The sequence below is a fragment of the Drosophila gunungcola genome (genome assembly GCF_025200985.1).
Source record: "Drosophila gunungcola strain Sukarami chromosome 3L unlocalized genomic scaffold, Dgunungcola_SK_2 000002F, whole genome shotgun sequence".
Classification (NCBI taxonomy): Eukaryota; Metazoa; Arthropoda; class Insecta; order Diptera; family Drosophilidae; genus Drosophila; species Drosophila gunungcola.
This window is the reverse complement of record NW_026453178.1, coordinates 6,306,796-6,319,098: the sequence shown is the minus strand read 5'-3', so window position 1 is coordinate 6,319,098 and position 12,303 is coordinate 6,306,796. Positions and strand designations below refer to the sequence as shown.

The 12,303-nt window shown below is 38.4% G+C and overlaps 2 protein-coding genes across 3 annotated transcripts; one reads left to right on the top strand and one right to left on the bottom strand.

Annotated features, from left to right (window-relative positions):
• Positions 1-9,440, bottom strand: LOC128257988 (integral membrane protein GPR155). 2 transcript variants are annotated; one of them, XM_052989363.1, is made up of 13 exons: positions 8,767-9,440; positions 4,523-4,812; positions 3,891-4,030; positions 3,497-3,828; positions 3,269-3,434; positions 2,968-3,207; positions 2,718-2,909; positions 2,498-2,651; positions 2,193-2,261; positions 1,731-2,112; positions 1,297-1,671; positions 1,115-1,240; positions 1-778 (listed from the first exon to the last, which is right to left on the bottom strand). In XM_052989363.1, exons 1-13 carry the CDS (start codon positions 8,955-8,957, stop codon positions 577-579), a joined length of 2,859 nt encoding a protein of 952 aa, XP_052845323.1. In that variant the 5' UTR covers positions 8,958-9,440; the 3' UTR covers positions 1-576. The 2 variants fall into 2 exon arrangements, with proteins under 2 accessions (XP_052845323.1, XP_052845321.1); XM_052989361.1 differs by having other exon boundaries at positions 2-778; positions 2,169-2,261.
• A 626-nt stretch (positions 9,441-10,066) lies between these two features.
• On the top strand, positions 10,067-11,823 carry LOC128258000 (charged multivesicular body protein 5). Its single transcript, XM_052989380.1, has 5 exons — positions 10,067-10,261; positions 10,320-10,471; positions 10,781-10,946; positions 11,300-11,530; positions 11,590-11,823. The coding sequence occupies exons 1-5, from the start codon at positions 10,193-10,195 to the stop codon at positions 11,650-11,652; spliced, it is 681 nt and encodes a 226-aa protein (XP_052845340.1). The 5' UTR covers positions 10,067-10,192; the 3' UTR covers positions 11,653-11,823.
• The last annotated feature ends 480 nt before the right edge of the window (positions 11,824-12,303 follow it).

Genomic DNA, 12,303 nt, shown 5'->3' with positions numbered 1-12,303 from the left:
GATTGAATTCGAATGCGACACAAATGCATGGTAAATGTTTTGTTCTTTGGGCCTTGCGGCTTGAGGTATATATGCATGTATATATATATATATTTATTTATGGGATTTTACTAAACTAGGTGTGTATCTCAAGATATATTCGTTTATAGCGCTTTTATGCACAGTTTTCTTTTCTTTTCTAGTTGTGACACAGGATTATGTTTAAAGTACAAAGTTATTTATAATTTTTAGGAAACTTGTATCCTCTTTTACATTCAGTATTCTATATTGCACTATTTAAAGCTCAAGCTGATAGCCCCCTGCCACTGCCAGCTGAGTCAACTACTTAGTAATAAACCTTTAAAAAATAAACTTTCGTGTGCCAAGTAAATTACTTGGACATTATAAACAAATTCACTAGCTCATCCTCCCACTCGCCATCCACCGTCACACACACACACAATTGGCTGCACTGTGTGTGCGTGTTTGTTTGGCGTACAATCACAGCAGTCAAAATTACATACAATATATATGATAAACTAAACAGGAAATCAAACTAAATTTGGCGTAGTTGCTTCATCTCGGTTGTAGCTGCCCTTAGATGCGACTGCAGAAATTGTAGAGCAGCAGTTTATCCTCGAAGTGATAAACATTGTTGATGTGTCGCAAGACCCTGCCATCGACCAGATGCCTGGCGTAGTGCACAGCCTCCATGCGGTCCTTGGACAGGCCCACCTCGATAAGCCAGCTGACGAACTCGGTGCCGTAGAACACCTTGCGATACACGCGAATGCGCCACCTGCAAAGATCACGAAAGTTCTTTAGTAAGTAATGACAAATTCTGCTAGATATACTGGTCTAATTAGTAATTTTAAATGCATACGCAAACGTGGCTACTGACTGATTCTCAATTTAATTAACTTGAAAACACTTACTTAGTTTGGTTGAAATTAAAAATTATAGTCATCCGAAAAATCATTCCTATTGCTGCTTATTAGTCTAGGGCAGGGTGTAAATTACAAAAGGGTTTTAAAAAAATAAACCGTGCTCGTAAGAGTACTGGACTAAATAAATTTCTACAAGATTTCCTATATTTTCATAACTGAAGAACACTTCATATCTTGACTTTGCCCACCTTCTGTCCTTGGCAATATCCTTTTTGCAGTTTTCCAAGTGATGATTGCGGAACTGTTCGCAAATATGTTTGGTTTCGGGTCGCACGTTTGACCAGTGGGGTAGGCTAACCACATTGGCTCCATACCTTTAACGAAATAATACATTAAGTAAAAAAAGTTTGTATAATGATTCAGAACTCACCATAATTTGCGCCAAAGTTTCACAACCGGCATCAGTAGCTCGCCTATGTCGGTTATGAACACGGCCAGAACAATTAAACCTTGGCCAAAGTTGAGGAAAGCATCGAGAAAACTTAGTTCCAGATATATGCCCGACATTCCCTCCATCACTAGAGTCCAAATGGACACCGCCAGGCCGACAAACATAGAGCAAAGTAGGATGATCAAGAGGACGGTGTGCTTCAACGTTTGGTGTTCATCGGTGTCGCTTGGGTGTTCAAGGGGCTCGAGTCCTCTCCTATTTTGATCCTCATAGCGCTCAATAATTGTCTGACAGCTTTGGCGCGAGGTACTCGGCCCGCAGTTGAAGGAACTGCTGCACATTTGATTCCTAATCCTGGATAGATACAATTTTTTATTACCAGTTTTTATTTTTCATAACCACTTTGAGCTTACTCGTCTGCAGCAGGTGCACTTTCTATCTTGTCCAGATCTTTATTGTTGGCACCACTGGCGCGTTGACGTGTGCGATTCAACAGATCCTCAATGTCCACAACCACAGTGCTGGTTGTCGATGGAGTGGTTACCGGGGCTCCCCCCGAGCAGCAAGTTCCACTGCCAGAGCCACAACCTCCACCTCCTCCACCTCCTGAACTTGGTCCACCATTGCCATTGCCATTCCTTCTGTTTGCTGGCAGTCCCACAGCTGTTGGTATCATTTCATCATCGTCGGATGAGGACGAATAGGATGTGGTGCGAACACTCTGCCGAATGGACGAGTGATCCGTGTGAGTCAGCAAATTGGTGGTGGATATTGTCGAGTGCAGATCAGATGATTCTGTGACAAGATAAACATTACAAATTATTCAATTCGATGGAATTTCAGGCACCTACCCGACTCCGGATTGGATAACTCACGTGAATAGGTCATGTACTTTTCGTAGCGTTTCTTATAACGCTGGTGCAGGACCAGGCAACCAACCGTGACTAAAATATAAAATTAATTAAAGATATTAGTGTAAAAATTTCATAAAGAAATTCATAGAATTCATAAAACATATTTTATCAGATTGAAAACTTTTGACGCATCATTTTATAACCTTTCCGACCTTTTAAAGTGAATCAAAGATCTGACAGGTTTTTAATAACTCTTCAAATGCATATATAGTCTTTCATCATTATTTGGAGCTACAAAAATTGTTTAAATCCTTTTTTCTACATACCTATAAAGCACATCACGAGCATGAAAACTGAGATGGCTGCCTGGGCATTGCCATACTGAAAGCTGGGATTATGCTTCTCTCCCGACATCACATTTGAGTCGAAGGCAACCAAGAGGCCCGATATAACAGCCGGTACACCCCAGGCAAACACCAACTAAAACAGAGAAATTAAAAGTTAAATCACGAACGAATCGATTAGTTGATTACCAATAATAATTACCATATAGGGCCATAGTTTTAGCACAAAACACAAGCTGCGACACTGCAGAAAGAGCAAGGAAATGGCCAAAAGACCTGTCCACAGACGAGTGCTGTAGGTGCCGATATTGAAGAGGAAAAACTGCAGATACAAGGGCCAGCGGTGTACGTGCTCCATCTTGGACCAGAGGATAACCCCTATGCAGCACATAAGCTGTAACGAATGCTCTTTCAAAAGCAATTCAAGAAGGTATTCACTATTGATCATATACCTGCGACAGTACCAGACAGAACGTGATTCGCTGCGGCATTCGCTTGAAACGCTTCGTCACAATCAATAATGCCAGCATGATACAACAGGCTGCCGCACCGGCCACACTGATGTCAAACGAAAAGGCATCCAACTCATGCAGATAGTCTAGTGGCTTCAGATTTGTCAGCGATATCATTTTGGCTGATATAAACATCAGCGGCGCCGAGATGAATGTGCAGAAAACCATGCTACGGGCAACCTGAACAAAGAGAATACATAATCAATGGGGAACAGAATGGGGGGACTTTCAATTAAATTACCAATTCAACCTCCATGTTGTACTGAGTCGCAATGACGAAAGCCCCCGGGGCAGCTGGAAACGTGCCGTAGAGAAAGCCGAAAGTGCTCAGCTCGGTGGTGTCGTTGAAGTTCTGCCCGGACTGCATAATGTTGACTGTCTGCCGGATGACCAGCGGTAGCACCAAGCTGTGAATAAAGAATACGTATGCTAAGTAATGACAAGATACATGCATATATGGGGAACATACATTTTAACCAGTATGAGAACACCCGGCAACAGGAAGCCTGTACTCTTTCGTTCAGTTCCTGTGCCTCCAACGATCTTTAGACCAAGTAGGAACAAGGCTGTGGCCGAAAAGCTCTGTCCAAGAACACGCAAAGTACTGGACACCATTTCAGGCAGGCCATGGGGAAACAGGAAACCTCCTGCCACACCCAGCAAGGTCATCAGAAGCAAAGGGTTGAAAAACAGCGCAACTAGGGTGTTAAACACCAGTATGGATCGTTCGCCCAGGCAGCGATTCCGTTTGGACATCTGCTCGGCGGGACAAGTTTCTGGACATAGTGGCGGATTGCGGGTCTGAAAATGATGAAATATGAGTATGCAAAATGGAGGAAGAAAAATTATACTCAAGCACTAACCACATCCTCCTTGTTCTTGATTATCTTTGAGATCTCCATGAGCACAAGACCAACAGGATTCAGTATGGCCAGTGAGATCGGAGCCATTAGATAAAGATAAGAGGCATATTCCGGGTGCACATCCTTGTATAGAGCCATAACTGCAACGAAAAAAACATATTTAATAGGTTGTCTAAAAATGTATTTAAAAGTAAATCAATAAATTAAATCTAATAGACAACGAAAACACTGAAAAACCCAATTGCTTAATGTACACTATTTTTAAGTGATCATACTTATGTAGTTTACAATTTTTTTGTACTCTTAAAAAAATTATTATTGGCGATGTTGCTTTTCGTTTTTGATAAAACAAAATCCTAACCGCTTAAGGCTTTCTAGTAATTGTTTTCTTTTTATTTAAATATAATATTTGTTTGGCAAGCTTTAGAAAGTATTTACACTGGTTCAAATGAACATGAATTATAAATTTTGATGCATCTACAATTGGTAGACCGAGGGTTTTATGTGAAATATCCATTTCTTTTTGTACTATTAAAACAATTTAATACTTTTCAAATAAGAGGAACGAACGAACTATATCTGGTAATAAGTAAAATAACATTCCCAAAGCCATAATCCCTGCTATTACTCACCAATGGGATATCCGATAGCAAAGTCATTGCTTTGGGTGCAGAAAATGGCCATCAATCCGCCGCGGGCGTAATTCAAGGGCCTGGCAACCAGCAGTGAGATTATCAGCACGGAAAAGAAGACCACCGCCTTGGAAACAAGCATGGCCAGCAGGAAGCTCCAGTTCACAGCGCTCCAGTTGAGCTCCACCAACGAGAGGAAGATCAGGGAGGGCAGGGCGAAGGTGCCCACGAAGGTGCCCAGACCCTTGGTTTCCGCATTGCTGATGATCTTGAAGCGTCCGGCAATGTAACTGCAAACAAGGAGTGAGTAAAAGGAGAACATTACACCAGTAATCAGGTTGTAAAGGCGTGTCTGGCCACGCCCCCCTGACCAAAAGGTGTTCATTTATAATGCAAATAACCCAGCCAGCCGGAAAGGCGGAAACTCTTAATCAATATGTTCAAGTGTACTACATGCATACAAAAAAAACAATCACCAGAGCCACACGTGATCCCCTCGTAAACCAGTTTTATTTCGGTCTGTCTCTTGGCTAACAAAGATTTGTAAACTTTTTTTTTTTCGTGCAAGTATTTGTATTTCTGTCACACTCGGCGAGACAAATTAATCTGGTAATCTGGAGTAGGGAGTATTTCCCCCAGCTTTATTCGAACTAGTTTAGCGACCTTTTATTATGACTCAATGCGATTTATTGCAATTACGTTGAATTGGTACAGATGTTGTTTTATTTTGGTTGGGAAGTACCTACGCTTATCTCCGGAAGATTTGCGAGACTCGTATTGATATTGATGGCAAGGCTCAGCTTCTGGTTTTCCGAGCCTAGCATGTGTCATATATTTTGGCGAGAATGCTTTTTCCCAGGAATTCAAAACACTTGTGAACATTATCTTGGTTTGTTTAGTGCGAGTGTGTGCTAGTATAGTCTTTAAGAGGTTTCAACACATGTCTGATAAGAAAGTGTGCCTACTCGAATGCTGAAAAGGCAGAAGAAATACCCTAATGATCTTAAAGCAGTAAATTCATTTATTTTAAGCTTATTTTAACAGTTGTTTTTTAAAGAAAAGGTTTGCCAACCAAATTTAAAAACAAAACGCTTAGTTAAAGAGAAAAACGTCAACCATTTTTCCTTGTTTACCATACCCAATTATCTGTTGAGCAAAACAAGTGTTCTAGAAAGTCAGTCAAGAGGAACAAAGCCGAAATTAGTCACTCCAGCAAGAATAAAGGCAAAAAACTCAACTGAAAAACGGTTAGGATCGGCACGGAAATATTTACTTTACGTGCCCAAACAAGTGTAAGTTCATTTAATTATTTTATATTATATATACAACGCGGGTGACCTGTTGGTCAACTCTCGCCCAGAATCAGCAGAAACAGCTGCGAATGTCTAGATTAGTTCAGTTTAAACATTCTACATTCACGCGATCAATGCATTTGTTGTTGTTCTCCTACTATGGCTATAACTCAAACCATAACAAGCAGTGATGTTTAGAGCACCATAATTACTGGTAGCGCTTATCAGGTTTATTCCCACCCTATATCACAAAGTAAACGGTCTATATCAAGTCGATCAAGTTCTCACAGTCAACGCAAATAAGAAAGATTCATCAAATAAATGATTAAATGTAATTTCAATCTGATAACAGTCGTAAAATAAAATTTAATTGCATTACGAGCACCACTTAAAACTGGAAATAATGTGTATTATTCGGTTACCCTTTAATTATAGAGTGCAAATGTTGTATATTAGTTTTCGTGAGATATTTCTAGTATGTGCATTATGTAAAATATATATATAAATAACTGTGAAATGTGGATGGTAAAATTGTTAGATAACTTCTAAGAGTAAAACAAATATTTTTTATAAATAAAATGATATACCGACAATAAATTGAAATGAAAAATCAAATCAAAGAGTTTGGTCAACCAAGTTTGTCTTTTTTTTTAACATATTATATTTTTCTTTAGGACATGATACACCAAACACAATTTTGTAACAGCAAATTTTTTAAATACATTGTCTCAGTTTCTATCAAGATAAGCTTAAGCCTAAATAATTAAAAATGACAAACATTTATCATTAAAGAAAAAACAAGAAATGAACTAATTAAAGGGTATCTTTACAGCTGGAAAGTCTAATTGAATTAAGTATAAAATTCTCAAGTCAGATGTTAACGAACGCGTCGAGAGAACTGTTAAGTAATATATAAACGTAATCGTAGTCGACTTTGTATAGGCGATATCTGTAATTGTTTGATTGAACAGTTGGAGGAGGTGCATCTGCCAGTTGGTCTTTGTCTGGGCATGCATATCGCCTGTAATTGGCAGTGGTCGGTAGACAAATCGGTAATTGCGGTTACATAATCCATGCAAGCACTGTGCAAATATTGCCTCAGGTGGAGTGGATATTGTTTACTGCTTTCATGCTAAACACTGTATTGCAAGGTCATTTTTGTAATTGTTTTGCCGACTTTTTTACGTTTTTTCTCGCACTCTCTAAACGTTTTACTTTCGATTATTGCCCACTAGCAATTAAGTTTCGGCTCAGATGCATACATCAAGATTGATATGGGGACCTAGGAAATTTACATAAGCCGCACCCTATTGTTATTGAGCAATTTTTTGTATGTCAAATTTAATAGAGGCTTCACGGCAATTTCACAGGAAAAGTGCCACTAGCGGCTGGAATTAGTTCAAATTTGTAAAATTGCTTTTAATAAGTGATTGCTTTTAATTTATTTATTTATTTAATTATTCGCCGAAAACAATGTTTATTGGCTACAACAAATTAAATCTTAAAAATGAGCATTAAATGTTCAGAAATGTTCAATTAAAGAATTGCAAACAAATCGTTTGTTCAGGCCAAAGTTAAAGCCGCATACCAGTAGGCAATGCATTATATAAACGAAGAGCCCGACAAATGGGTTTACTGAAAGCATAGTTAATCCATAGCCACGTAAAAATCTGCAAAAGTCTATTTTAGAAAGCAACATAGGTTGCCAGCGAGGTCATTTAAATAAAGTAAAGCCTGCATTTTCAGGCCCTTATAGGTTAATAAACATTGGGAAATAAATGCAGCTAACGGAAACAAAGAAAATCCCAAAACAAATAGACGGAACAAAGATTAAAAAGTTCCGGTTTTGCAGTTGACTGATCAATCAACATCAGTTACCGACTTGCAATGACTAATCGGAAATTTTGTAATTTTGTAACAATTTTACAACCGCCAACAAATTAAACATAACATTTTTTCGCAATACATCCGCAATTATACAAAGAACTGTTGTTTAATTAAACAAACCGAGAAACTTAAGAAAGGTTAAATTAATGTCTTAATGCTTAAAAAGGTCATTAATCCGTTTTAAAATAAAAAGTCCAATATATAAATGCATGTCGCTATTCGGTGTAAACCCATTTTTTTAATAAAAAGATTTTAATTATACGCCAATTTAACCAAAAGAAATCTCTTTTTTCAACTGGATTTCTTAAAATATCCAACATTATTTTAACTGATTAAATATAATTAGCTGGGTTTGTTTGAAGAAGCAAACGATTCAATTAAGAGTACGCACAGACAGTGAGACAGCAGTTTGCCGAAGATTATAAAATTCGAGTGTCAATTGATAAGTGGGGGAAAACAAATCAGAGAAATTGAATCGAGACGGTGTGCCACATAAGTGCTGATCACTGTACGAACAAGTGTACAGGCAACTTTCCTTCGGCGCACGTACCCAGCAATCATCACGATAAGATGGCCTATGTCTGAGCTTGGACCCTGTGGCAATCCAGTAACCTTCCTTACTCAAACTATCTGTACACATCGGTTCCTTTTCAGAGTTACATATTTATGAATATTTCCTATATTTTCTCCTAAACTAGGAATAAACTTTATTCTTAAGGTTATACATAGTTTATAGTTTAGTTTAGCTACGTTTATAGTTCTGATAGGCTTTCTAGTAAGGTTGACTCTATAACCTTTTGTCTAAGGTTTATTGCACTTTCTTGATTAGTTTGTTTGTAGCGGCGGTTTATTAACATTGTAAAGGTAAATATAGTTTTACCTTATGGATTATATATCTTCCACTTAGGGTGGTTTGCCTGTACGCGAATCAAACAAGGCCGCACAATGGACGTTAGGGGTGAAGGCTAGCGTGGCGTATGTGGTAAAATCAATTGGTAATCTAATCGGGGAGGATGCGTGGGCCAACTATCTGCGTGCTTTGTGATATCTTCCCCATATACTAACCCGCAAATGATGATGCCAAAGCACTGAACCAATGCCGGATAAAAGTTGTTCATGGAGACGCCTCCATCGTCGGCACGCGGTGTAGCAGTTCCATTGGCCAAAGATGAGGCCATGGTCGAGGCGATGACCCTGACATTTGCCTCGGTGCTCGCAGCGATTCGCTCCCTTGCATAGTACATGGAGCTATCCATTTGGGAACTGCTTTGGAGTGGGGCTTAAGTGTGGGTGGCTACAGTTAGTGGGCGAGTTTGCACGTCATTGCGAAAAAAAGCAGGGTGCTCCGGCAGCCAAACAGCTGTCGCGCTGTGACGTCAATGGGCCAACTGCGGACTTATCGAATTTTCGCTATTCTTTCTCTTGCAAATCTTTGCCTTTATTATTTAACTGCCTTATTTACGCAGTTTTCTTTGCTCATACCTTGGCAATTTTCGTTGTTGTTGATTATTTTTGGCACTCGTTCGTTCTTTAGTTCAAAAATGGTAGAAAATCCATTTGCCCGGCAGGCTGATTTCACTTTCATCTGTTTGAGCGACTCATTCCTTATTTTAGAAGCCGCGGCACTTGCTTTCGAGAATGAGTAAAATTGATTAATTAGCGGAAATTAAGCTAGTTAAGAGCTAAGAAGCGCCCGACGATGCGTTTTGTTTTTAATTTGCAACGCGAATGGTGGGACCGTGGCGCGGTCATTGTAATATACTGCGAGCATAGAAAAATGTACTAAAAAACCCGTTGTATATACCAAAATCACCAGTGCTGACTAAAACCGTTAAAAAGTAACTTTAAAATTTTACACGTACATTTTACAATAATTTGAGACAGTGAAGTTGTAAAAAACACAAGCAAAAAAGCCTAGTTTTACATCGAAAGGAATTACACCGAACTATATGCTAACAATAACTAGTTTTGTGCTAATAACTTTTGCACAGCTCGAATAAACTGAACAAATCAAATTCAAGAAATATTTTCCAACTGGTATAAAAAAACTTCTTCGAAAAAAAAGGGGCTTAAACTTTTTCTGCCTGCGCTTTATAGAAAACTATTTCGAAAGTTGCAAGTCTTAACTTTAAACAAAGTAAATTGCTTAGAAATCAATGTTAAGAAGTTTACCTATTCAGAACATTATATTTCCCTGTTATCAGTTGTTTAATAAATAAAGTCATGTATTTATGTAGTCAACATCACTAGTTTATAGTGGTTTTTTATTTCAACAATACATTTTTGCATTAAAGAAAACAGTGTGACAGCCTTAAGCTTAAACAGTGTTGCCTAACGCACGAGCGATGGGCATCATTGGCTAGGAACAGCTGATTGGTGTCTGAAAAAGAAGAAGAAAATTAGTCATCAAACAAAAATTGTAAAACGAAATTAGCTGGAAATCCCGTAAATTCTCCGCTACTTTAGCATTTAAAATCAAAAAACAATCAAAATGAATCGCCTTTTTGGTCGCGGCAAGCCCAAGGAGCCGGGTCCAAGTCTAAACGATTGCATAGCCGGGGTAAGCAGCAAAAACATGGGGAAAACAAAGCAAACAAATATTTTATTTTACTTAATAGGTTGATTCCCGTGCCACAAATATCGAGGAGAAGGTCAATAAGCTGGAAGCTGAGCTGCGTAAATATCGCGAGCAAATGTCGAAGATGCGCGAAGGTCCTGCAAAGAATTCTGTTAAACAAAAGGCCCTCCGTGTGCTTAAACAAAAGAAAGCGTAGGTTCAGGACCCCACCCACTGATTTATATTGATTCACTGCCATAACTCAATGCTTAATTGCCATAACTCCATGCTAAATTTGTTTTTTATTTCTTTAAACAACATTATCGAATTATCCAACTGGATATAAAAATGTTCCCAATCTAGACTCTTGACTCCACAAAGCTTATATCCTCCCATACCTCTCATACATTGGTCTTATCACCTTTATTAAATTTGTGTACCCATTTACAATTTAGATTTTATTCCATCCTGTTCTTCTATTTACAAACCACTATCTAACTTGATTTGTTAACCCTAATATAGCTACGAACAGCAGGCGGAATCTCTGCGCAACCAGTCGTTTAACATGGAACAGGCCAACTATGCGGCGCAGTCCTTGAAGGACACTCAGGCCACAGTGGCGGCCATGAAGGATGGAGTCAAGCAAATGAAGACCGAGTACAAGAAGATCAACATCGACCAAATCGAGGTGAGCACATATATGTATTTAAATAAAATTTTTTAACTAAGTCTTCTATGGATTTAGAAGGTCCTTGGAGGTCATTTTCCGATCATGTGTTTTTTATGTGTTGTTAGAATTTGCAAGAAAATTTTATTTATTTTTTTTTTTTTGTACAAACCACCGTATGGTTAATCGCTTAATCTATTCTGTGTTTACAGAATAATAATAACAATTTATGTTTTGTACTGCATTTAAAAATATATTAAAAACGCTATAGTACTTTAACAAATTTAAGATCAAAAACAAAATTAAGATAAGCACAAAAACGCTACTTTAGCAATTCTGTTGACACGAATTTAACTATTTTCATTTATTTAAAGGACATCCAAGACGACATGGCTGATATGTTTGAGCAAGCGGACGAAGTGCAGGAGGCACTGGGTCGCACCTATGGCATGCCCGAGGTGGATGACGATGACCTGCAGGCTGAGTTGGATGCCCTGGGCGACGAGATTGCCCTGGATGATGACACCAGCTATTTGGATGATGTGGTCAAGGCTCCGGAAGCTCCGAGTCGAGAGCCGGGAGCCGATAGCATTGTGCCCGGAAAGGTAAACAGCTGTAAACTGGGGTAGTTTGACAAGACCATTTAAATAATAACTTCTTACAGAGCACAATTGAAACAGATGAATTCGGTTTACCCAAGATCCCTACTTCGCTGAAGACTACATAGGCAAGGAGCTGCCAGTTCTCAGGTTTCCATACTCCATCCTTTGTTGAACTTTGGGCACGATTTGTATATTTTATGTGTAATGGAGCCATCAAAGAATTTCTCTCAAACCTCACTTTTGTAACCATTTGTTTTTTTCAATAAATAGCCGGTTAAAAAATCACGCCACATAAATATACAGTCAAAAAAATATAATTTTTAAATAGTTAATTTTAATACGAAAAACCTGTTTGAGTTCTTTATGTAAAACAAAAAACAAATTTTTTTAGGGCTTAAAAAATTTAAATTCATAACTAAAATAGGAATTATATATTATTATTAAAAGATATTACGCTTACAGATTTTTTGTGTAAAAATATCATTCAATTTAACAAACGAGTCTAAAGTTATGAATTTTTTCACTAAGACTTGCTTAAACCAGATCAATAAGTTTACAAGGGTGAAAATATGAGAATGATCGTTTTGTATAAAATGGTATCTGGCATACGTATCGCATGAGTAATTTTAACTCAAAATATTTCAGCCCGAAAGAACGAATTCAGAATTGTTCAAGGATTCGACGTACAGAGGACGCACTGTAGTTCCTTTGATCGCTCTCTTTGGCTTTCCCGCAGTGCAGCTGCTCTCTTAGCCTCGCTCTCACCCACACTCGCA